The sequence below is a fragment of the Podarcis melisellensis genome (assembly GCF_964234715.1).
Source record: "Podarcis melisellensis genome assembly, chromosome: 8".
NCBI classification, from domain to species: domain Eukaryota; kingdom Metazoa; phylum Chordata; class Lepidosauria; order Squamata; family Lacertidae; genus Podarcis; species Podarcis melisellensis.
Window position 1 is genome coordinate 76,327,030 of NC_138540.1, and position 25,370 is coordinate 76,352,399.

At 47.2% G+C, this 25,370-nt stretch overlaps 2 protein-coding genes across 11 annotated transcripts; both read right to left on the bottom strand.

Annotated features, from left to right (window-relative positions):
* Positions 1 to 437: 437 nt before the first annotated feature.
* Positions 438 to 8,931, bottom strand: LOC309375289 (phospholipase A2 inhibitor and Ly6/PLAUR domain-containing protein-like). Of its 9 annotated transcripts, none has more exons than XM_081920954.1 (7): positions 8,031 to 8,142; positions 7,044 to 7,154; positions 6,252 to 6,388; positions 5,813 to 5,926; positions 4,351 to 4,509; positions 2,161 to 2,301; positions 438 to 730 (listed from the first exon to the last, which is right to left on the bottom strand). In XM_081920954.1, the coding sequence occupies exons 3-7, from the start codon at positions 6,307 to 6,309 to the stop codon at positions 492 to 494; spliced, it is 711 nt and encodes a 236-aa protein (XP_081777080.1). In that variant the 5' UTR covers positions 6,310 to 6,388; positions 7,044 to 7,154; positions 8,031 to 8,142; the 3' UTR covers positions 438 to 491. The 9 variants fall into 9 exon arrangements, with proteins under 9 accessions (XP_081777080.1, XP_081777079.1, XP_081777081.1 ...); XM_081920953.1 differs by having other exon boundaries at positions 7,044 to 7,159; XM_081920955.1 differs by lacking the exons at positions 7,044 to 7,154; positions 8,031 to 8,142 and adding an exon at positions 8,910 to 8,931.
* Positions 8,932 to 15,154: 6,223 nt separating this feature from the next.
* On the bottom strand, positions 15,155 to 22,215 carry LOC309375191 (interferon-inducible GTPase 5-like). Of its 2 annotated transcripts, none has more exons than XM_081920770.1 (2): positions 20,818 to 22,215; positions 15,155 to 18,044 (listed from the first exon to the last, which is right to left on the bottom strand). In XM_081920770.1, the coding sequence occupies exons 1-2, from the start codon at positions 20,824 to 20,826 to the stop codon at positions 16,809 to 16,811; spliced, it is 1,245 nt and encodes a 414-aa protein (XP_081776896.1). In that variant the 5' UTR covers positions 20,827 to 22,215; the 3' UTR covers positions 15,155 to 16,808. The 2 variants fall into 2 exon arrangements, with proteins under 2 accessions (XP_081776896.1, XP_081776897.1); XM_081920771.1 differs by having other exon boundaries at positions 20,814 to 22,214.
* Positions 22,216 to 25,370: the final 3,155 nt, after the last annotated feature.

The window sequence follows — 25,370 nt, forward strand, 5'->3', positions numbered from 1 at the left end:
TTAGTTTTGGCTGGAGGGGAGGTTGTAGACTCTGCCTGCCCCACCTTGGTTAAGGCTATCCCATTAGAAAGGGTCAGACAGGAGTTGCTTCTGTCTGACGCCCAGGCGGCGGCTAGGTCCATAGCACTCCTCTAATGGGGACCCTCTCAGGAGTAACCCTAGATGCACTCTCAACAGATGGGCTGAGAGGAAAATAAATGGCTTCACCCAATGCCAAACATTTCACATCTGTAATTGATAAAATCTGTGGCCTATTTGAACCCAAACCATATGCTGCTTTCTTGTCTGGTAATGTATTATCTAGGGAGCAGTGAGGTCACAGGGCCTTGGCAACCAAGTGCAAGGTTTTAGAGATTTTAGAGAAATATGGAGGAATGGAAGTTCATGCTGAAAATTAGTGCATTCCTCCTTGAAGAAAAGGATGAAGACACTGATCATGAGTAAGAAAAACCGTAACATTATAATTCTCGATACCTCGGCACATAGGATTGTTACACAGGTGAGGATGCAAACACAGAGAAACTCAAGAAAGCAATAACATTTACAAAGGGGGACCCAGTTAGCTGGATGGCTGCCGAAGGGCCATAATCCTCAGTTTGCCCATCAGTGCAAACTGCATACTCAGTCACAATGTAGAGATTTCCTACATAGGGCACAAGGTCATTTACATCCAAGGAACAAGCTGAATCAGTTGCACAGCCTTTGACGGAGAAGTTTTGTTCCGGTAAACCTGCATAGAGAAAGGAGCAAAGACTCAAAATGAGAGGAAGAGCAGGTCCCCTTTCTTACCTAGCTTGTTTTCCCCTGCATATGATGGTTTGTGTCAGAGTCTAATTGCAGCAGGGGCTTGACCCAGCTGAATCTGGTGTCTGCAGAGCCTCACAGCTCCCAGGTTCCCCCAACAGCATACTATAAAGGAGGCAAGAAATCCGGGAGAAGGCAGCAGCCAGAGGTGAAGAATAGGTTTGGAAAGCAGATAAACTTAGAAAGCCAAGTGTGGGAGAAAGAGCAGGCATGGACCTGGAGCTCTTTCTGGGTCACCACCTCAGCAGGGATGGCCCCTCTCATTTCACCGCCTGAGGCGAAATGGGAAAATGTTGCCCCTGCCTCCCCTCCAAAATCTCGCTTACTGGGGTCGTGCGGCTGCAACGATGGGAAGACAGCAGTTTGCTCACCTGGGCCACTACCACCTGTGTTGCTTCCTTCGTCACTTCCTGCCTGTCATTCTGTCATCATGCTGCCTATGAGCGGCCGTGCAAATTACAGCATGACGACAGCCTTACTTTTATATGTATATAGGAAGAAAAGGAAGATGGGACAGGAAGCAAAAATAATAAAGGAGTGAAAATAAAAGGAAGGTGGGATCTAAAACTTAAAAGAAAAGAATAATAGTCACTCTGAGGGGATTTCTGTGGGGGAAATGGCATGCACCAGCCCCTGGGAGCGTTGTCTGTGGTGAAAAGTATTAGGTTGGGCAAGGTTTTGGGAAGTCTATTCCCTGTCTACACTTGCCTCCCATCCTTAATTTTGATTTGGGCATTCTTTCTGGAGAAGTTTCATCCCAGCTTTACCGTTTGGTAGTAGGAGGCAAAGAGGGACATGGGGTGACTGTTTTTTTAAACACATGCACACAGAGTGGTGTCAAAAGTGTGCCCAGAGATCATAAAGTCAATTTGAGGGTGTGTAGTGAGGTCACATCCACTCCTTACTTTACTTTTAACACATGCATATTCCACTTTAAAGTTGTACCTTCCCCCAAAGAATCCTGGGGACGGTAGTTTGTTAAGCATATTGACCCCATAGAGCTACAGTGCCCAGCACTCTTAACAAAGTACAGTTGCTAGGACTCACAGCGACTGTCAAAGTGGGACAAGAGTTCTTGAAATGCAGGGTGTGGCTTTGGCCTAAGTCTCACAGAGTCCTGCTGCCTTTTTCACAAGCTAAGGGCTGTGGATAAAAGATTCCTCCCTGCCCCCACCATCACCCACTTCCCAGGTTTATCCTACTTTCCACCCACAACCCAGGTGGGAAAAGGGAAAATTAAGGGTAAGGCAGAAGCCATCTTTAAGGGCTTTCAACAAAGCTCCTTGGAAAGGTCCCAGTAACAGCAGGGTGTGTGTGTGTGTGTGTGTGTGTGTGTGTGTGTGTGTGAAGAAATACCAGCGTATAGCCCAACAAGGGAAATGCACTTTTCTTCGATTCCGGTGCATTCGACGCGCTCGTGGGCCTGGCAAGGGCCCCGGTTAAAACTCTCACACCCTGGGCAAGTCAACCCGTTTTTGGTAGAACTCGCAGGAGTCACTGGAAAACAATCAGAGGAAGATCTCACATGAGCGAGGACAGCGAGAGGTAGCTCTGATGAAACGGACTCAGCCCATGAAGCTAAGCAAACACGGAAAGCCCCAAATGTATGCACATTTAACTTGTGCAATTTCAGCTTTAGGAGCCTAATAATAATGATGATGATGATGATGTAAAGGTAAAGGGACCCCTGACCATTAGGTCCAGTCGTGACTGACTCTGGGGTTGCGGTGCAACCCACATAAATTGTAGTCTGTGCTTTGGTAGTCTCGAGGCTAGATTACCGCAGCATACTCTATATGGGGCTGCCCTTGGATCTGGCCTGGAAGTTTCAGCTAGGGAAGAATGTTGCGGGTGGAGCGGCGATGAGAACAGATCACCGTCAACACATGACACTCCATAGGCCAGATCCACTAGTCTATCTAGTTCAGGATTGTCTACTGATTGGCAGAAGCTCTCTGGGGTTTTAGGAGTGCCTGGAGATGCCTGAGAAGGACACACTGCCAGGGGGCATGAAAAGGGGGCTCAAACTGCAACAGACCAGTAATGTCTGCAGATGTAGGAAGCTGCCTCACAGAGTCAGACCATTGCACCATCTAGCTTAGCACTGACTGCACTGACTGCCAGAGGTGCTCCAGGGTTCCAGCTTGGGCTGGATGATAGATTGTCCCAAACTGGTTTGAAGTCCGCATTGTGATATTGGTTTCATGATGTATCACGAATCATGATTTGTGTGCGTTATGCAAAAATCTCAATGTGGGGAAAACAGAGAAGCCAGGTAATGCCTCTACATGGCTCCATCTTTATTTTAGACGTCAGGGTATATTGGTATGTTGCTATGTTTAGCTGGTGATATATCGTGATGTTGAAGACCAGATATCGCACAGTCTAATTCCGGGCAGGGGACATTCCCAAGTCCTTCCTGGAGATGCCAGGAGTTGAACCAGGGACCTTCTGCAAGGAAAGTGCTCTACCACTGAACTAAGGACCTTTCCATGCACTGAGGTCTTCTGCTGAGACCCTTCTTCAAAAGCCTCCTTCACCAGACAAATGCTCTTCAGTGGCATGGGAGATGGTCTTCTCAGCAGAGGCACCAGTTGCAGAACACCCACCCCAACAAGATTTGCATGCCACCTTCTTTGCTATCTTTTTAGCATCAGGCAAATACAGTTTTTTTATTTACCTGGGCATTTTAACCAGTTGCAAATCCTAGCCTGCTTTCAAGGGGTCTGTTCGCTGCTTAATTTTAGTGGGGTGCTGCTGTGGTTCTTGAATTGTGGCATTAATTTTTGTTGTTACACAGCCCTGAAATCCAAAAGAAAGGATGGAAGGTGGTACATGACTCCTTTCTTTCCTGTGATGTGAGGTTTGCCTTGTATTGGAATAATAAAGGGCAGGAGTCAGCAAACCCATATTTATTGATAGGAGAAGTATAATAAAATAAGGTATTATTTGGGAGTGATGATCAGAAAGTTTAACTAGGAGAACAGAACGCATTGTAGCTTCATCAATGGCAGGCTTCCTCAACCTCGGCCCTCCAGATGTTTTGAGACTACAATTCCCATCATCCCTGACCACTTGTCCTGCTACCTAGGGATCATGGGAGTTGTAGGCCAAAAACATCTGAAGGGCCGAGGTTGAGGAAGCCTGATAAATGGCATATTGAGTACAAACAGGAAACTGTGCATCTTTCATTGTGCAACTATTTATATATATTTATATAATCTTTGGAAATATATAAAAATTAAATTCACAGATAATTTTTGCATTTAAATAATAATATTTCCTTGCATTTATAATATAATAAATTCCCTTCTTTGTCCAGATCTGGATGGTGGCACATGGGGGGACGGGACGTTTTCTGAGAACTCCCTTAGGTCACCGGTTCAAGGTCACTCATTGAAGATTTGCATCCCCATTAAGGTTGCTTTATGAACCTGCCAACTCGAACCTCATGGCCCACCACTGTCCTCAAGAGGGAAGCTACCAAAGGCACACATACACACACACACTGCTTTGAAACACTCTGCAAGCTCAATCAATACTCACTACTTAGAACCAGTTCTTCGTTGCATCCAGCAGTTCCACAACAGGCTATGTTGCTCCGGATTTGCCTCTCCGTGGATGTGCTCAGCGTGAAGGCTCCTGGTTTGCAGGCACTGCGGTTGATGCAGCTTTTGTACATCCCAGTGGGGCTGACACCTCCGCCTGGAGAAAAAGAGGATGTGACTATTCCTCCTGAGCATGGGAGAAATGTTGTGTCGATTGGATCAAAAGCCTATCAGCAGGGACTGCCTTCTCTGATCGGACCAATGGCACGTGTAGCCCAGCATCCTGCTCTCACGGGGCAAAACCTATGGGAAGCCTGAAAGCAGGCTCTGAGCATAAGAGCACTCTCCCTTCCTGAGGTTTCTAGCAACTAGAATTCAGGAGCACGCCGCCTCCAACAGAGGAGGTAGAACATACCCATTAGAGTCAGCAGCCGCTGCAAGGCTTCTCCTTCACAAATTTGTTTGGAAGATTCAGGGCAGATAAAAGAAAGTACACCTTCACGCAGCACGTGGTTAAAACTATGGAACTCGCTCCCGCAGAAGGCAATGATGGCCACCAAATGGGGTGGTTTTAAAAGAGGATTAGGCAAATTCATGGCCACTAGCCATAATGGCTATGCTCTGACTCCACAATCCGGAGGCAGCAACACTTCTTCTTCATCATCAGCTTTTCACTGTTTTTTACTGAAGATTTTTTTGAGTGCCACAAAACCAATAAACAAACACATTTAGCACCTCCACTTGCCATTCAGTGAGTCTTTTTGGCATCAGACACTATTGGCACAGACACTGTGCCGTTGGAGGAAAAGAGAGGGGAGTGGAGAGAGGGAGAGAGAGAGATGGGGGGATAATAATGATCTTTCGTTCTATTGCACAGTGTCTGTGCAGGGTTTTTGTGTCAGCATCACACGGGTAGATCCTTTATTTATAAATTTGTTCATTTTTATTATCATTGCAAGAGACAATGGGGTCCAGAGCTTGGATGGTTGTGTCTGGTTGGTTGCAGTGTGTGGCTTCTTTGTATGTATGTGTGCTGGGCAGGAGGGTTGTTGGGTCATATTGATGCATATGCTGTTGCCATACGCCATATTGATGCATATACTGTTGCGGGGCACAGATCATTGCCTTGTTGTGTTGTATATGTGATACAGGGGAGTCACACCAGGGTGAAGGGGCCCTCCTTCGCTTGTCCCCGTGCTCGTGTCGGTTAGCTTTCCTAGTAGGGTGCATGCTTCTGAATACCAGTTGCAGGAAACCAAAGGAGTGGGAGAGTGCTCTTGTGCTTTTTTCTGGTTTCCCATAGGAATCTGGACTCGATGGGCCATTGGCCTGATCCAGCAGGCTCTTCTTATGGCTTTAAGTCACCCAACCAACGCTGTGGCTGAGCAGGGATTTGAACTCATTCCTCCCTAGTGGAGAAGGACCAGAAGCCTACGGCACTTGCCAACAATTGCGCCCACCTAACGTGTTGAATGTCGATAGGGTAACACACACTAGCTCTTTATGCGGGCAATGAATCATCTTGCATGTGGCTTCTCCAAGGTCGCACTTTGCACACGATAAATTCCTAGCTTCTGGAAGCAGAAAGAAAGGGCGGATGATTGCTACAGAAGGAACTGTAGGGCTCCAACCTGGGGGCTTTGTCGTGGGTCAGCTGGGCGGTGGCCCTGGGTCCATGGAAGTCAGGAGGACCCACTTTGGTGGCAGAAGGGGGAGTGGAAACAGAGACCCATATGCACATTATGCCTCTGTAGCTGAGACAAGTCAACTGCAGAGGAAAGCCTGATAGCAAAAAGAGGGGTACAGCTGGGGCCCCTTTATGGTCTTTTTGCCCAAGAAGCTCCCCATCCTGAAGCCTGGATCTGCCCATATAAATAAGATTTAATGAAGACCACTCACCGTTAACAGGCAGCAGAAGAATGCAACAAGTAAGGCAGTGGAAAAGGATTATTTTCATCGTTCCTTAGAGAAAGAATGGGCAAGTCCGGCGCAGAGAAACTGAGAGGTCTCAAAAACTGCAAGGTTTAACACCTGTACTGCAAAGGTAAACTTAGATATTATATATGTGTGTGTATAACATCAAGGTTAGCCAACGTAGCGCCCTCTGGATATTGTCGGAATACAGCTTGCATCATTCCTGGACATTGGCCATGTTGACCAGGGCTGGTGGGAATGAGGGTATGGCAAAAATATGGAGGGTGCCATTTTGGCTGCCTCTGGCATACATGGTCAGCTAGCTGCTGGCAATCACAAGTCATGAGAGGGCTGTTGCACTCAGGCCCTGATTGGCGACTTCCCATGGGCATCTGGCTGGTCACTGTGAGAAGTGGAAGCTGTTCTAGATGGGTGTTTAGCCTGATCCACCTGGGCTGTTCCGAGGTTCTGCTTCTCTGTGCAGCATGGCTGAAACCACCCATTTCCTTAACCCTGTCCCAATCAATCACAATTCAGGCCCGACTTTGTCGCTTGCCCCCCCCCCCAAGAAGTAGGGCTTCAAGAGTAAGTGGTTTTCCTTGCGCGTGTTTCCCAGAAATGTTTGTGAGAAGCCCCTACGCCAACAACAAAGAAGGAATCAGGGGGAAGAAGAGCAGGAGAGCAGCTTTCGTTTCTGACTTCCATCAGCCCCAGCCAACAGGGATGAAGGCTGCTGTAGTCAAACACACCACTTGTTCTTGAGTAATAATCACTCACCTGTAGTTTGATACAAAGGAGGGTGAGATGCCTCCACCCACCCGAAACTCTTGATTCGTCATCGTTTTTTGGCAGCGTGAATATTTATTTACTTATTGTTAAATTTGTTTCCTGCCCTTCATCCGAAGATCACAGGGCGGTTCACAACGCAGAAAGGCAAAATGAGAACACAGTAACAAACTGATAACCTGAGTTGCATTAAACCCATAAGATGAGCCTGGCTGCTGGATTAGGCCCCCCAAAACCATCTAATCAGCATTTGAAATGCATTTTGCAGCTAGCTATTGGTCCCTTTGTGATCAAGTGAAGATGTCCAGGTGCCAGGTTTAAAGGGCCGTTTGGTGCCTAGGTTATACACCTGAGTTTTTAGCACTGCATCTAACCCAACAACCTCTTCCTCACAATGGCCAACCAGATGTCTATGGGAAGCCCACAAACAGAAACTGAGCACAACAGCAGCCCTCCGCTTTTGTCATTCACAGAAACTGGTACTCATTCATACTGCCTCCAAGACTGGGGGTAAAACACGCCATTGTGGTGAGCAGCTGTTGGCAGCTCTAGGCTCCATGAATTTGTCTAATCACCATACATTAAAGCACATCCTACCACCCCCCCCCCCAAAAAAACCCCCTGGAAACTGCAGTTTCCTCCTCCCAGAGCTGCGATTCCTAGCACCCTCTAAGAAACTACAGCTCCCAGGATTCTTGGGTCGTGCTTCATATGTCTGGGGTGTTGGGATTTGTTTTTCCCTCTAAGGGTTTTTAATTGGTTTGCAGACTGCCAACGAAGCCAGCGCTTCCCTGTGTTGCAATACACCAGCAGATTTAAAATTATACAGAAATTGTGTTGCGTGAGAGAGATTAGGAGGCAGCAGCTAATTGGAAAAGTCACCCACACCATTTTAACAGAGGCTGGAGAAGGGAACTTGGAAAAAAATCCTTCCGCAAATATATAAATGAGATTGATAAAAAGAATACAAAGACTCACATTGACTACCAAAGGACCTTCTGTCTCTCTCTAGAAACTAGGCCTCTGGGAATTCACAAGCTCCTACCACCAGGCTGGCAAGGCCTACAAGGAAAGCTATACCAAAATGCATGTCTCTGATTGGCTTAAAACGGCAACATTTTATGTGTTATGCAACACATAACACAGGCTCCTCTTCTCTTGCCTCTTCAATACAGTACCTGTTGGGGGCGGTTTCCTCTTTCAATTTACAGTAGCGCATTTTTTTATAACTGCTATTTGGATCCATACCAGATTCAAAACAGGTTTCGGATATGCAATTATCGATATATATTGTTACAGATCTGGGGTTAACAGAGTTTGGGGAGATGCACAGACACTCATAACCACTGTTTCCCAACCCTGGGTCTCCAGGTGTTTTTGGACTACAACTCCCATCATCCCTAGCTAGCAAGACCAGTGGTCAGGGATGATGGGAACTATAGTTCCAAAACACCTAGAGACCCAAGGTTGGGAAACACAGCACTAGAGAACGTTAGAAATAATTAATGGTCAGATATGGGTAATATTTGGAGTAGAGAAGGGAAGATGCCAGGCCAGGCCTCTCACGTGGAATAGAAGTAGCTAAGAATGACAAAAGGTGCTGGAAGCAAGTCAAGGAAAACTCATCCTCATCAGGGAGAGAGATTCTCTGCCTGTAGACAAAGAGGGAGCTCCCAGAAGGACAAAGGTTTATGGTTTCAGCTTCCCTATCTAGGAAAAAGGGAGCGGGTTGGCTGTACCCACAGGGAAAAAACTGCCATTTTACACAAGGCTTGGGTATTTTTTCTGACAAGGGTTACAGAATCATAGAATTATAAAGTTGGAAGGGGGCCCAAGCATGACAGATGTCCATCCAACCTCTGCTTAAAAACCTCCAAGAAGGAGAATCCACAACCTCCAGAGGGAGACTGTTTCTGACTGTCCTTCTGTCTTTCAGGACCGGTGTTATGTGGTCTCGGTGACCACTCCCAGTCGCCAGTCTAGCTGCCGCATTCTGGATTACAGTGGCACCTCGGGTTAAGAACTTAATTCCTTCTGGAGGAATTCTTAACCTGAAACCGTTCTTAACCTGAGGTACCACTTTAGCTAATGGGGCTTCCCGCCACCGCCACGCGATTTCTGTTCCCATCCTGAAGCAAAGTTCTTATCCCGAGGTACTATTTCTGAGTTAGTGGAGTCTGTAACCTGAAGCGTCTGTACCTGAGGTACCACTGTACTTCCCTCGCGTCTTCAGGGGAAAGTCACTGCGGTCAGCTGGAGAAGTAATTTACAGCAGCAAGCATAACCTTGCGACCCATTGCGTGTTTGAAAAACACCTGACTTTCCCATTTAGTTTATGACTAACACGTCTTGTTTTCATAAGCAGGTTATATATACATTACATACACTTTAAAACACACACAGAAACACACACACTAATTCAAGGCATTGAAAACAAGGAAGAATGTCAGGATTTTATCTGGGAGTGTATGTACAAGGGGATGAACACCCATTTACCTACAGACGTGGGGCAGAGAAGCATTCTGCTCTGGCTGCAAAGAGGTGGGGTGTGTTCCCTAACCCCAAATCCACTCTGCCGCAGTCCTCCAAACATAGAAGCATCCTGAATCATTTTGACTTTGCAGAGAGCTGATGCTCTGGCCTGGACATTTTTATGGTTAGAGGCGCCACTGAGGCTGCTTCCTGACTGTAGCTATTTTGGGGTTGGAAATCCAGGACTGTCCCTGGAAAATAGGGACATTTGGAGTTTCTGAAGTTGTTGGATGATTGCAGCTCCATCAGCCCCAGTCAGCATGGCCAAGGATGATGGGAATTGTAGTCCAGCAACATTTGGAGGGCCAAAGGTCCCCCACCTCTGAGTTAGAGGTAAATCCCATTCAGTTCCATGGGACTTGCCCCCTGAGAAAGGGATGTTAGATTGCAGACTTAGCCATCTTTCTCACTCCTTATTACCAGGTTTTCAATGGGATGATCAGACTTCACAGGTCAGCTCAGGGTGTGAATCTGCAGTTCCCACGCTCTGTCTCCCACCTTCCAAATCCTATCTCTTAATAAGGAAAGATGGGGTGGGAAGACCAAGACTTTTGGCATCTCTTGCCCCATTGTTCTTGAAAGCACATGCACTCTAATGGCAGCATAATGGTCATAGGATAGCTGGAAGAAGACCAAAATAGCAAAGGAGACTTTGGACTCATTTGGCAGCTTTCTGCAAACATTTGTTCACGGCAAACACTCTCACCTCTCATAAAGAGCACCATTCTGACAGAAGGACAAGCTGTAAAAATTAGGAGAACACAGGTAACCGGAGATAACCAGAGTTCACAGGCAACAAGAAGTGTGCACGCCCTTTTTAAGAACTGGGGATTTCCTAATTCCTACCTACACCCCGCGTTATTTGAAAAGGAAAAGTCATCATGATACATGATCAGCAAAAGATCACAAGCAAGGCCAGTTTGTCAATTGGATGGATGATACATTCTCCCCCCCCCCCCAAATTACAGCCAAATGGCCCACTAGCAGACCACTGGCTAGGAATGAAGGGTGTGAGATTTATATGCTTGGTCAGACTATTTGCCCATCTAGTTGTCAGGAGCCAGAGTCAAGAGTCGGTAAGCAATAAAGAAGAAGAAGAAGAAGAGTTTGGATTTGATATCCCTCCTTTCACTCCCTTTAAGGAGTCTCAAAGCCGCTAACATTCTCCTTTCCCTTCCTCCCCCACAACAAACACTCTGTGAGGTGAGTGGGGCTGAGAGACCTCAGAGAAGTGTGACTGGCCCAAGGTCACCCAGCAGCTGCATGTGGAGGAGCGGAGACGCGAACCCGGTTCCCCAGATTCCAAGACTACCGCTCTTAGCCACTACACCACACTGGCTCTCAACACACCAGTGTCAGTGAAGTTAACTCTTTATTCAAAAAAACAACAAAACAACTCAGGCCTAGTGATGGCAGCAACTCTACCCAGTAGGTCTTGCGGGGACTGAAGGTCCCTAAACTTTCACAGCTTTCTAAAACTCCACCCCTGGTTCTAGCAACCTGAAGCTCTTGTGTCTTGTCTCTCTTTGCTCCACTCTCTTCATTCCTTTTCATGTGCTGAAACACATGGGGGGAGAGATGGTCGCAGCAAGAGGGGGAGACTCCCTGGATTCTTTAGCAGCCTGCCTCATCTCTGTCTCCTGCCCCCCCTCCTCTCCTGCCTCTGATTCTGAACCGCTCTCTGCCAGAGTCTCTTCCTGCTCACGAAATCCTGTTGCCTTTTCAGCTTCTGACACTTCCTCCTCCCAGTCTGCTCCATCTTTTCCCTGTGACCAGGCATCGTTGTCTCACTACCATTCCCTGGGCTCTGAGCCTTCTCCCCCTGGGGGTTTCCTAGCTGTTGCTGTTAAGTTGTGGGCGAACATAGCAGACGACACAGCAATTCTTCAAACAGCTCTTCTTTATTCAGGTGTCAGAACAGAACTAGGCTGAGGAGCTCAGTCAGCCTGCTTATATAGAGCTCCAGAACAATGCAACTGTTGCCATTTTCTAAAACTATCCAATCACTGAACGTCACTTTTCGATCTTTCATTTGCATACAAAACTATCCAATCACTGAACGTCACTTTTTGATCCTTCATTTGCATAACTATCTACAGTATCCCCCTGCTGGCCCAGGGTGAGAACTTCAGTACGTAACAGTTGCCTCCCACTGCTCTGCCTCCAGGCAATCTATGACTCCAGTCCATAGCTGTCAAGTGTCCCATATTTGAAGGGACAGTCCCTTATTCCAGCGTCATGTCCCGCTGCTGTCTCTTATTGATGGATGTCCCTTAAATGATGTCCCTTAAATTTCAAAGGAAGCAGCTCCTCTCCCTCCCTCCCTCCCTCCCTGCCGGCCGGCCAGGGAGGAGGGAGGCTCCAACTGTGTTGCTTGGCTGTGTTGCTCACCCAATAAGAAGTCTAAGAACGACTGGGGGGTGGAGCTTGCATGCCTTGTGTGTGGCTAGTTAATGCAAGCTGAGAGGTTTTTTGAATGCTGGACGCCATTTTGTTGCACGTGCTGCTGCAAACTTTGCAGTGCAAAGCCAGGCGGGGGAGCCATCTTAAGTTGAGGCTGCATAGGCCTTGTGGTGCATGTGATTCAGATTCTATTCAGTTGAACCTCTGGTTACAAAGTTGGTTGGACAGTGTTCTCGAAGCTACCAGCATGAGTTTGACCAGACTGCAGGAGGACAGGAAGACTGGAGTGCCTGGAACAGGTGAGGCTGCAGGTCCCTTATTTTGGCTGCTGGTCCCCTATTTTCAAGGCTGCTGGTCCCTTATTTTCAAATCTGTAAGTTGACAGCTATGCTCCAGTCTACTACTATCACATACACCAGAGATGAAGGGCCTCATACCCAGCAAGCAGATGCAGACCACCAGCCCTTGCCATATGGCCCTTGGGACTCTCTCTAGACCCAGAATGACATCCCCTGGTCTGGTTCTGCTTTGCACACACCTCTTGATCGTTTTTGCCTGGCTCAAATGCAGTCTCAAACTCTGCTAACGTCTCTTGCTTCCCAGCGTGGAGGATAGAGAGAGGCATGGGAGTGCATGTGAAACAAGCCAACTGGGCACAGGTAAAGTTCAATTGCTCTGCCCACTTTTCCCTCTGGCCCTGCCCACCACCAACACATGGCCCCCAAAAGACTGTCTGTAAGGGAATGTGGCCCTTGGGCTTAAAATGTTCCCCAGCCCCTAATTGGGCTGAGAAAGATCCTCACCTGCAAGCTATTGCCTATCAGAGTGGAAAACAACAGTGAGCTAGATGGGCCCGATGATCTGCCTTGGTATAAGGCAGCTAGGACCAGCTCAAGGCATTTTGCTGCCTGAGGCGAAGGACAATATGATGCTTCTGTATCCAAAGCCCAGCAATGGGACAATGCCGTTCCCCGAGGGTGGGCAACCTAGTTTGGGGGGGGGGCGGGGCAAAGAAGGCCCCGTAGTTTTATCTTCAACACCTTTCTATCACTTGCTGACCCAGCAACATTCACCACTTGAGGCAGGGGTCTCATTATGCCTAATAGTAGGGCCGGCCCTGAAAGCATCTTCTCATGTTCCTTACATCAAACAAAGCATCAGTGTCTGTTAAGCGAGCACTTTCAGCTAGCCAGCTATCCAAAGCAAGATTCAGCTGTCAGGGGGATTGGCTTCTGGCCATGGAATGGGGAAGGTTACAAGGTGTGTACATTTGAACTTACGGCCTGTCTGTTGACCACACGTGCGCACTCAGTGTGCAACTCTGAGTGGAGTGGACCCTTTCGCACCGAGTCAGACTGTGCATCCATTTAAAATGTGAGTACACCTTCAACTCTTAGGCCCAATTAAGGCTATGCCACACCAGAAAATAGGAAGAAAATGGTTTATTACAAGGAAGAGGCAGGGTATATACCTTGCTTTTCATGGCAAGGTTACAGATATGCAGGCAGCAAATAGTTGTTAAGCACACACCCAGCCCTTCATTCTATGGAGTAAAGAAAACCTGGAGAGTGATCACAGCAACTTTCCACGGACTCAGGCTAAGAGAAAGAAAAATAAGGGAAGGGAGGGGTATACCTTATCTAGGAGCAAGCAGAGCGTGAAGTCAGAGATTTGAGATCTGTGCATTCTGCGAGAGTTAAGCTCTCCCCCTCAGAATCCTATGCCAGCAAGGAACAAGATCTCTTCCCTGTTCTTTGGGTGTGGTATGCATATAAATATTAAAGGGGGGGGAGCCGACGGACGACAACAAGGAAATGCATTGTATTAGGGAACAGTGCTTTGCAAAACATTTTTTTCCCGTATTAACTAGGAAGAATTGCATACCAAAAGTGATATATTAGAAATTTGCATTAAACTGCTGGTGAATTTTCATGAGGATTAAAAAAGAACAACTAATGTGGAGTACTGAATTTAGGATTGGAAAAAATAAGACCTAGGGGAAGGGGGGAAACCCTGATACTGACAGTCACCCAAATAAAGTGGCACAGTATCCCCTGGTGATTTTATGTATAATATAGCATCAGCAGTAAACAAAGGAAAGACTGCCATCTAGCGAGCTCCAGAAACCCTTGCACATGGCAAAACAAACTTTTGCAAAACTTACAAACAGGGTTGGGTAGCTACCCTTTTCTGTACCGAGGCTGCTATGGCTGATATATATAAAGAAGTCGTTTTCCTTGTAGCTAAAACAGTGTATGCAACGAAATGTTGCAGTATGAAGTTCTGCTATTTAGGATTACAAGAACTCCATTCCCTCCCCACGCTGAATTTCCCATTCCCTAACCCACTCGTTTAGCAAAAGATGGCTACCACGCCTTCTCAGTACCCACTGTGCTATTTTACGGGCTCCTCCTCCCCTTTGTCACTACCCCCACGATGATTTGTTCTGCAAACCAAGGGGTCTGACGCCCTGTGCACTGGTGGTGCCATTCAGACTTCATAAGCAACAACACACACAGGCTCAACATCAGGAGGAGAAATGGCAGTGCTATATAGGACAAGGGAGAGAAGTCCTTTAGTTTATGACACCTGCATTTAAAGCATTGGACACTAGTGATGACCTAAGCTTGAAGCAGAATCACAACTTGCTGTGGAATTGATGGAAATGGGAGTTACGTTTTTCACCAGGAGAATTTGCTGAGGTGTCCCCGTCTAAGCTACCCAGCAGCAGGAAAGCCGTGTAACGTGGAACTTTCTGCTTTATTTTTTGGTAACTAAGAACACAAGCCCACTGGATCAGGCCAACGGTAAGCACTAAAACTATACATCTCAAATGTCAAACAGCAGTGTAAGGAGGTGCATCTTCGGAATTTGAAGGAAATCATACGGTGAAGGAGCCAGATGAACGTCTGTGGGGAGGGAGTTCCACAATTTAGGGGATACCACAGAAAAGGCCCTTTGCTGGGCGGCACCCCCCCCCCCGAAGCTTTCAAAGCAGTCAAGCTAACAAGAGGGCCTCCTCTGCGAATCGCACCACCCGAGGGAGTCTGTGGAGAAGGACGTGATCTCTCAGATGTTCCCTGTGTGTTGCACACTGCCTCTTTGTTTGCTTCACAAGAGTCTCCTTGACCCCAAGGATACAATGAACAAGTCACAAAGGCAGCATATGCAGAAAAATAGAAAAATTTATTGGTTAGACATGCCCTTTACATTGTAAAAACATACAGTAGATGGTATAGAAATATATTTTCCTTGCTGGTCAAACTAATAAGTGATTGCCCTGGGTTATGACTCGCGATACAGAGATTGCTAACTTGAAAATCAATTATTACTTTCAAAAAGTACATGAGATGGTCAATACAATTTGACAGCTGGCACGCTACGATAATGGCTCACAATCTACTGAACAGTGTAACATCAGAGGAAGATTGCTACTGCCTGCACCTGTGATCAAGATGACCAGAACTCGCACTCACACACAACTTTATTTAATACAAGATGACTCTTATAAAGAATAAATCTGCTCACAGACGATGCAGTCCCGGGTCTGCAATGTTAGAACTGGTCACTTCTGAAGTTAAGGTAACAAGCCGAGTGGAGTTGCAGAAAGTACACCTGAAGTTTGCATTTGCAAAGTGATTCCCACAGGGGAGGCAGTTTGCACCATTTAAAGGACTGCTTCTCCTTCCAGCTTCACACAATCAAAACCCTTTGGCGGCTTTGGCGGAGTCGCCGCACAATCTTCACATTCCTGGCTCAATCCTTCGCGTTGTGGTCTGCCTCCCACTAGATTCCTTTCTGTTAAATGCATTTAAAGCCAAGTCAGAAGCAAACACAGTCTCTGTGAGTTATGATCTCTCCCAGCCCTCCCAGATGTAGCCACTTGAGAAGGAGAGATCCTGCAAAGAAAGGGAGACAGCGATGGTACTTCTCTGCATCCCATCCTGCAATCACAGCCAACTGGAATACTGTCTAGCCAGTTTGGTACCCTGTCCACAGTTACGGCTGAATTAGGGTTTGTCACTGTCATGTGACGTGCCCTTCAGATTGTTGTTTCCTGTTGCAAGTAGCTGGTATCAAAGCCATGGCATGGGTGGAAAATGACTTTCATCCGCGGACCTGATCAGAATTGCACCCACGTGTACCATGCTTGTGATTTGCAAAGGAAGGAATGATCCCATTGGTACTACGTCCAGTCTGACCTTCTGTGGATGCTCTTCAGGGTTCTACTGTCCTGGCTACAGGAGGATAACAAAGTGATTGCACTCACCATCAGTGATTTGGGTCAAAAATGTTTTCACTTCATCAGTTCATTAGCAACAGTGGATGCCAACTGCAAATATGGCATTAGGGAAGCCTGCCTTCTAATCAATGTTTTTAGCTATGTTTATGAAACCCAAATAAAAGCAAGCGTGCTCAATTCAAGGACTCAAGGGGCTCAGAAAATTTTCCAACACCAACTTGAATTAATTTGCATTGGGATTTTTTTTTATTTTTTGGCAATTTATTATTTTTCACAAAAAGTGCTATCACTGGACGTTGTATGTAGGATTCTGATAACAGTAACCCACCATAACTAGTAGAACTGCAGAAGATCTTTCCAGTTAGCATAGCACCATTCTTGGAAGGCAGTTATATCAGCGGGTGCATCAGGGTTTTTGGATAGAACTGCCAACGTGAAGTCCATCCCACAAAGACTTTTGACTGCATTTTCCTGGGTTAGCTGGACCTAAGTGACTAAGAAGCAGGACTGGGGATAAAAGAGTGCGGAGAGGCACCTATGAGCCCCAAGCACTTTTAAGGAGCTCTCTTGCTCCACCTTCAATCAAAGATAAATCCTGGTTCTGGAGGGTAGCCCTGAGCCTCATCCTCCAAATCAAAGGCCCGTCCCAGGACCCTCTGGGCATCTTGTGCAAAGCTATCAAGGGCGGTGTGCAGCAGATAATAGGCACCCACGAAAGAGATGGCCCCAGCTACCATGTTGTCAAAAAGAGGCACTTTGTTCTTCACCACCCGGGCAGCCACTTGGCCGTACAAGGCAGCTTGGCTCAGGACGGCGTGCACGGCGTTCTCCGAAAGATCCTTCCCCAATGCTGAGCACACCTGACTGGTCAGCTCATGGCGGGGCTTGGAGGCCACGAGGGCCAAGACCCCCAGGGACTCGTCGTCCAGGCCAAAACTCTTGCGGTAGGAGTGTAGGGTTTTCATGAGCATGGGGATGTTGAGGTGGAGGTTCTGGCCAGGCAAGGCCGAGACGGCGCAGGCCAGCAACGCCTTCTTCCAGATGTGCTTGCGCAGCGATGCCTTCTTCTTCTCCACAGCTGCTGCAGTGACGCAAGGGAAGGAGAGCAGCAAGGCGTGTCTCTTGTGGCCTTCAAGCTCCTCGGCCAGAGTGTCTTGCAAGCGCTGGAAGTCAAACCGGTGCAGCTCGAAGCTGGAGACCAGGAAGACCTTGGGGGAATCCAGGCCTTCATTCCGCAGCTGGCGGAGACAGTCCGCCTCTATCTCCCGCAGCACCTGAGACTCCTCAAAACGGGCTGGCCTTCGTCGCTGTGAAGCCCTCAGGTCCTGGTCCACCTTGGAGCGGATAAAGTAGAAACGCTTGCCCATGGAGCCCACGGCGCGGGCCAGCCTGACGTGGTTCTCCCGGAACCGCTCCGAGGCGATGATGATGAAGAAATCGTACCTCTCGAGACCCACCTGCTCCAGGTAGCGCTCCGCTTGGAAGCATGGGGTGCCGATGCCCGGCAGGTCCCACAGGAGGACACTGGGCAGACGAGGGTGAGAGTATGATGTGGGTACGGCTGTGGTTTCGATGACACCGGTAGCGGCAGCACGGGGGTCTCCGTCACTAAGCCCCAGCAGGGCGTTGATGAAGGTGGATTTGCCGGCGCCGGATTCGCCTGTCACGGCGATCTCTAGCTTGGTGGTCTCCAGGGAATCCAGGAGTGACTGGACCTGGCTGGACACTTCCAAGACCACACGGGATTGGATCACAGAACCCATCTCTCTGAGGTCCATCTCCTGGATTTCCATGGTGTCTTTGTGGCGGAGGCTCTGGTAGGAGCACAAGGGGGAAAGAAGAGAATCAGGGTTTTTGCTGTTCCAAGTCTGCTAGGTTCTTTGTTTCTACTTCTCCTGAATGCCACTGTCTAAACCGCTAATCCTTGGCGCCCTTCCAAAATGAGTAAGGGAAGGAAATCAGGGGTTTCGGCTTCCAAAGAGGACTGAGCTCCTGTTCCTTCAATTAGTTGTGCAGAAGAGGGAATGTTGGTTGGGGGCATTTGTCAGCCCAGAGTAAGAAAAACTGCACTTGGCAAAATTCCCTCCACACAACTCGACTCGGCTCATACAGCTGGTGCACCCTTTTCAAGCTTATTGTGATCGGGATGCTAGTCGGGACAGATCTTAGGCTTGATCCACCAGGGCTTTCCTTACATCTTCCATGGCCACCCCATGTGCAAATGGTGAACACTTTTTTCAGGTAAGGCTGCAAAGCATGACCAGTTATGCTGTCACAGGGAGGGATGCCCAGTGGCATAGGAAGGGGGGGCGGTCCACCCTGGGTGCCACTCTGGGAGGGGTGACAAAATGGCCCCTGCCTCCCCCCCCCAGCTGTAGAGCAGCTGAGGGCGCCCACAGTCCATACAGGCTGCCGCTCTCGCACGCCGGCCATACGGTCGCCGCACATGAGCAGTTCGTATGGGCTGCGCCGCCCCAGGTGCTGGAGAGGGTTCCTCCGCCACTGGGGATGCCAGCTATTTTTTGTTTTATTATGCCCAATACATTTCAAACAGTTGTTCTTTTTCAAAAACAGGTCGCAATACAGTTATACCTCGGGTTGCGAACGTGATCCGTGCGGGAGGCACGTTCACAACCCGCAGTGTTCACAACCTGAAGCGCCGCATCTGCGTGTGATGACATGAGTGTGATGTCATTTCGTGCTTCTGTGCATGTGCCGAAATCTGGAAGTAACGTGTTCCGGTACTTCCAGGTTCAGCATGGTCCGCAACCCGAGAACGCACAACCCGCAGCATTCATAACCCGAGGTATGACCGTAGTTTGCGGGATGAAGTTACTTGTTCAGAAGCAGAAGAAAAGCTGTTTGGAAAGTGCTGGGATTTGATTTAAAGCAAAACGAAACACCCCCAGCTACATCTCTTCCTAAACCCTCCTTTGCACTCTTCCTTGAGTGTTTATGCCTGGCTGGAATGTGTTCTTGAACTCTGATCATGCCTCTTCCTTGGATGGAGAACACAGCAGGGTTCATGAGTGGATGTAGACATTAGCCTTCTCCACAATAGTGAGATTTACATTACAGTGGTACCTTGGGTTTGTACTTAATTCGTTATGGAGGTCCGTTCCTAATCTGAAACTGTTCTTAACCTGAAGCACCACTTTAGCTAATGGGGCCTCCTGCTGCTGCCGCGCCACGGGAGCACGATTTCTGTTCTCATCCTGAAGCAAAGTTCTTAACCCGAGGTACTATTTCTGGGTTAGCGGAGTCTGTAACCTGAAGCGTCTGTAACCCGAGGTACCACTGTAATTGTTCCGCTAATTTTTTACTCTGGCCACACCCACCACTATCATGGGGCCCTCAGAAGCTTGCAATGTGGCCCTCGGCCCACCCCTGACTTCCCTCTTTCTTTTCCTTGCCATTGATTCTATCCCACTTTTCCTTCCTGACAACTATGTAAATGAGTATTTTACTCTAACCATTTTCAAAATACCACTTAATATAAACACGTGCATCCCTCCAAATCAGGAAAAGAATCAGAAGCAGACTATTTTGTTTTATTATTATTATTGTTGTTGTTGCTACTGCTGTTATTATTATTACTAAGCTCTTCCATTCAAAGAGAGCATTCCAAGCACAGCACGTGCTTAAAACTGCAGAATAATTAGAGGAAATTGATTAGATTAGAAAAACACTACAAAAGTAAATGAGCAAGCCACAAGAAGCTACAAAATAGCTGCCAGTAATAAGAACAGCCTGCTGGATCAGGCCAAAGTCCCATCTAGTCCAGCACCCTCTTCTCACAGTGGCCAGCCAGGTTACGTTTTTATATTGTGATTTTATCTTGCGAACCGCCCTGAGACTTGCAGGTTTAGGGCAGTACACAGATTTAATTAATAATAATAAAATATTCAGAGGCATAGCTGCTTCTGGCAGTTAAGGCAGAGCCTAGCTATTATGGTTAGCAGCCACTAATAGCCTCCTACTCCTCCTCCATGAATTTCACTAATCCTTTTTTAAAGCCATCCAAGTTAATGGACATCACTGCTTCCCAAGGAAGTGAGTTCCAAAGCAGGACCTGCATGCAACAGCAATCTTTCCACTAGTGATTCCCAACAGTAGATGACTAAGGAAGCAAATGTAGCTTTGACCTAACATGAAAGATTCCTTCTGCACCCACAAATGCGGGACGGAGCCCCATGTCTCACCTCACCCAGTCCAACAAGTTGTTAGCAAACCAAAAGAGAAACAAGACTCCCAGCTGCCGGCTTTCCCTTCTATAACCACTAGAGCCCACCCTTCCCATATTCAGAAGGGTAGCCAACCTAGTGACTGTCTGCTGCAGCAAAAAAACAAGAGCCTTGTGACACCCGGAAGTCGGCCACGGTTCGTTGTGGGAAAAGCTTGAAGATTCGAGGCCAGCTGGTCGGATGCTCGGGAAAGTTCCTACTGCAATCAATCTACAGGCCTTCAAGGTGTCACCAGACTCTTCGCTCCTTTGAGTTTTCACCAAAGCGCAGCGCTTTTTTTGCAACCGGGCGGATGGATGTGTGCGCTCCTTCGCGCCAGCTTTGAGCCCTCCTCTATACTCACAGAATTCATTTCCCAAATTCCCTAAGGCGAAGCGGCAAGCAAGCGAGCAGCAGACGTGGCGACCCAGAGGTGATCCTCCCGATCGTCTGTAGGAGGAAAGCAAAACAGAAACCATCACATGGGAAGAGGCGGAGCTGCCGGTGCAAGAAACGCGCTGGTTGGGACTGACAAAACAGCAAGCTCTTTAAATAAGAAGAAAAGCCGGACTGGTCCCTGAGTGGCTGCTGCAATTAATTCGCGCCTTGGTGACCCAGATGCACCAGCCTGAGTCACATCGCAAAGCAGCCACTGCCCGGGGATCCGGGAAGCGTGGCGCGCAGAAAAGGTGATCCTAGGAACGGCCGGCGCACCGGAGAGGGAGGAGGAGCTCGCGCTATCGGGGATTGTTGGGTCGCCTTCTGTGAATTTTTGCAAGCTGCCGAGAAGGGAGAGAGGGATAGAAAAGGGGGAAGGTGAAGCTGATTTACAAAAACGATCCACGTTGGAAAAGTTATTATATTAACTAATGCATACTGATGACTAGAATTAAAGGCATCACAGACCCCTCCAAAAAGTGAAATGAAATGTAGGTGTTCGGGGTTCCTCTGGGGAATTAAAAGGGAAGCGGTCGTCATGCAATTTCCCTCTGCCCATTTCACGCCTCCTGACTCGATAGTACAGTAATCCCATTTTCCACGCTCTATATGTCATACCAATTCCCTGAACCTACTTGACGATAACTTCCACAATTACGCAATCTCCAAGGTGCTCAGGGGGGAGGGATGATTGCAATTTCACAGTGGCTAGAAACATTTTTTTCAAGTCGGGATTTTTTTTTAAAAAAGAATTCTGCACTTTAAAAGCCTTTCAGGTCTCCGTGACAAAGCACAACAGTGGCTCTGGCATTTCCCTCACCACCTACCTGACCCAGAATGCCTGGATTTGGCCCTTGGCCCATTTGCACCTGCCAGGTGAGGCAACAAGGAGGGGGCAGGTGCAAATAGATGGGAGCTGAGCGGTTCTCAAGCAATGCCTGCACAGTGAGTGGCAGGCAGGGACAGACCAGTGAGGGACCCTTCGGAGCACTGGGGTGCTTAACCTGGATAGCTGTCTGCTGGTCACTGCATTGTTTTTATCTCCACTTCCCATTCAAAACAGAAAAAGGGGAGTTATTAACAATTGTTTATACTGTCTACTAGCACTGGCAGGTTCCTTCGGTCCTGCTGTCTGGATTTGGTTCCTTTGATGAGTAGTGAAAACCAGCTTTTTTCCAGTATTTGATATAGGTACAAATACACAACACCATTTGCACTTCTACAGAGCAACAGATCTACTGTCTTATGTCATCTCCCCAGAGGATGATTCCATAATTTAATCTCAACTCAGTTCTCTCCCTCCCAGTCTCTCTCTCTCTCTCTCCCCCCCTCCCTCTCCCTCTCCCTCTCCCCCCCCCCCCACAAATTTATTTGTCATTCATTCCCACACACTTCACATAAACTGGGCAGGGGGCGGGGGTGATGTGTTCCCTCCCAGCCCTGATAACTCTCTGATTCAGAATATTCCCGAAAGCTCTCCAGTGATCTCCCAACCATTAGCTCCCATTCAGAAACATCCACTGAACATCCTGGACATCATTCTTTTGTCCAAACTGCTGACTCTGAGAGCAGGCACTGCTGAAGCAAGATCTTCGAGATAGCAACCCTACATCATCATCCATGTGGGACCTGCAAAAAAATAAATAAAAATGTTGCAGTGAATTTCCGCCTTCTAATACAATTACCAAAGCAAGAGTATACGAGGCCCTGCTTAGCTTCATAAATGTGCTAAATGTTTTATTACTGCACCACATGTCCACTTCCACCATACCATTCCAGCACACAAGTTTTGTTTTTCGGATTCTTCAGAGTCTGCATTTTCTGTTTAATCACCAGAGTTCACTATTAGAAGGAGTTCTTACAGCACCATCCTCTGTATGCAGTACAAAGCGTATAACAAACAACCACCAGAAAAGAGAGCCATTTCCTGTCTTTATATGAGTTTAAAGTCAGACTTTCAGCAGCATGGAATAACAGAGGAAGAGGCAACCAAAATGCACATGGGTATAAATGCAGCTACATGGATTCAAGATTATTTTCAGCTGGGATTACGTGAGCGTTGAGGATTAATGGCCAGGTTAATAATTACTTTTAATGGAATGGCAAGTATTGATAAGGGATCTTAAAGAGAACAGTGAGCACACATGAAGATCAACACCCACAGAATTCAATATGCATTTGCGCAAATGTGTGTAACGAAACGTGGAAATGTGCTTCTTCACACTGCACATAAAACTATGGAACTCACTCCCACTGGAGAGGCAGGGATGGCCACTGACTCAGGTGGTTTTGTTGTAACCCAGAAATTACAACAGCTTTAAAAGCGGATTAGGCAAACCAATGAAGGGGATCTATCACTGGTTGCTAACAATGATGGCTAAGCTCCTGCCTCCACGGTGGAGGCAGTATTATATGTGTGTGTGTGTTTAATAGATTGTGTGTGCATGATTGTTCGGAGTTTCTTCTTTTTTTTAATAAAATTTTTATTGGATTTTCACATTTTTTCGGAGTTTCTTTCTATGCTTTTAACTGTTTTTATTTCATCCGCAAGCCCCCTTGAGACCCTGCGAGGGAAAATAGCTGGGTGGGTGTTCTTTCATTTGGGAGGTTGGGTTGCTTTAAATTGGTTTTTAAATGCTAGGTGTTGATTTGGATTTTTGCGTTCGCGTTTGTTGTTCAGGGCTTTTGTTGAGGAGTGCATTTTGTTTAGTTTGCATACATGAGCATTGTTTGTTGTTTTAATGATTGTTATGTATGTTGCGTTTTTGCATTGTAACTTTGTGCTGAGACTTATGGGTATAGGGCAGTATACAAATTTAATAAATAATAACAAATAAGTATTTTTATTTTATTAAGTTTGAAACCACAAGCGCGGAAAGGTGCTCTTGTGCTCAGATCCTGCTTGCACGTTTCCCACAGGCGTCTAGTTCGCCCCCTGTGAGAGCAGGGATCCGATTATGCTCCGAATTCTGTAAGGCAGGAAGGGTTTTTGTGCAACACTATTTACGGAGCCAATAATAAAGCTCGCTCACTTCCGGGAATGCCCGTCTTTGAGCTGCAGGGGGTCTTGCCCCCCCCCAAGTTAGATCCGCGCGTCGCTTCAGCGCAGCCCTCGCCCCCCGCGAGAAAGGCCTATACTAGGCCCCAAAGCCCGTCTTTTTCCTAGTTCTGCCGTCTCCATGGTTACCGGGCCTCGCGTAGGGGAGAGGGAGCAGCGGGTAAAGCAGAGCGGAGGAAGGTAAGGAGAAGCTACGTGACGAGCGTCTCATATCTCCCGCTGGGCGTGGCCCGGGAAAAGTCTGGAACTTCGTTTCGATTGGAGGTTGAGGCGCCGCCTCTTTGTTTCCCTATTGGTTGTTGCGCGCTGACGGGCAGTTCGAAGTTCAGTGAAGCTGTAGGTAATTCAATGTTGGGCTTTGCATATCCGAAAGGCGCTGGAAATTTTTTTAAAAGAACCCAGATACGCTTTAAAAAATTTTTTAAAGAACCCAGATACGCTTGTTTTCATTTTCTAAATACGTATGCAAGTGTTTTATATGTGTTTTTATTTTATTGTTAGATTCAAAATGCTTTGTAGGACACGGTTCAGAAATGAAATCATTCTTCCTCTTTGGATCTTCTTTTGGTGAATTTCTTGTAGGTAATGTTTCACAATCTCAGGGCTCTGTAGCAGCAAGAAAAACAAGAAAAAAACCACACTTTCCAAAAACTATTATATAGCACTCACAATTAATAGTTGCTTCTAGATCTCAGCGTGTGCAAAGGTGCATACTGGGAAAAGATGCCCCCTTAAGTTTCCCAAGCCCATAATGTAAACAGTTTTAGGCAAAGTACCTTGAACTTTTCCAGGAAACAAACCTGGAGCGTTTTTGTTTTGTTTTTTACCCCACTCTTCAACCAAAAAGGCTCCCAGAGTGACTTGCATCCAATCAAGACAAGACAACCCCTCCCCTTAGGTTTACAATTAAAAAGAAAAACATGACACACAAGGGAAAGGGTACAAGGAGGGAAGAGGAAAATCAAAGCTCAGGCACAGTTGCTCTTATATTGACCAACTGGCACAGTTCAGCGGCAGGAGTTGCTTGATGGCAGTGGCTTCTCCCAGATGTCAGCTGTGGGCAACTCAGTGGTGTAACCACGTACACGTGGCTTCTACTGCTGTGTGTATTATAAACCTTGTGTATGTACAGAGAACACATGCCTATATCCTCTCAAGTTGCACAGTTTGCAATTGCAGCGTAGAAAATCCAAGCAAGGCTCGTGAACCGAATATCAGTGGTTTGTAAAGGCAAAGGCAAATCTGAGCAAATTAGATCCATGAATAATCTCAGGAGGTTTTAATGCATTTTTTTAAAAAATGCATTTTAAACAGGGAGCTTACTTATTCTTCCTTTGTGTCTGCACTGCTACCATTTTACTGTATTTCCAGTAGCCTGCAGGCTGCAAGTGATAGAAATTCACCGAAAAAGGAAACAGTTG

Bases quoted from the DNA above. Each gene is read 5' to 3' on its own strand.
- LOC309375289 (XM_081920955.1), bottom strand. From the start codon at position 6,309: ATGAAAATAATCCTTTTCCACTGCCTTACTTGTTGCATTCTTCTGCTG. The intron at 2,302-4,350 runs GTGAGTATTGAT...ATTGTTTTCCAG, and splicing joins CGAAGAACTGGTTCTAAGTA to TGACTCCTGCGAGTTCTACC. The intron at 731-2,160 runs GTATTTCTTCAC...TTCTCTATGCAG, and splicing joins CCTTGTTGGGCTATACGCTG to GTTTACCGGAACAAAACTTC.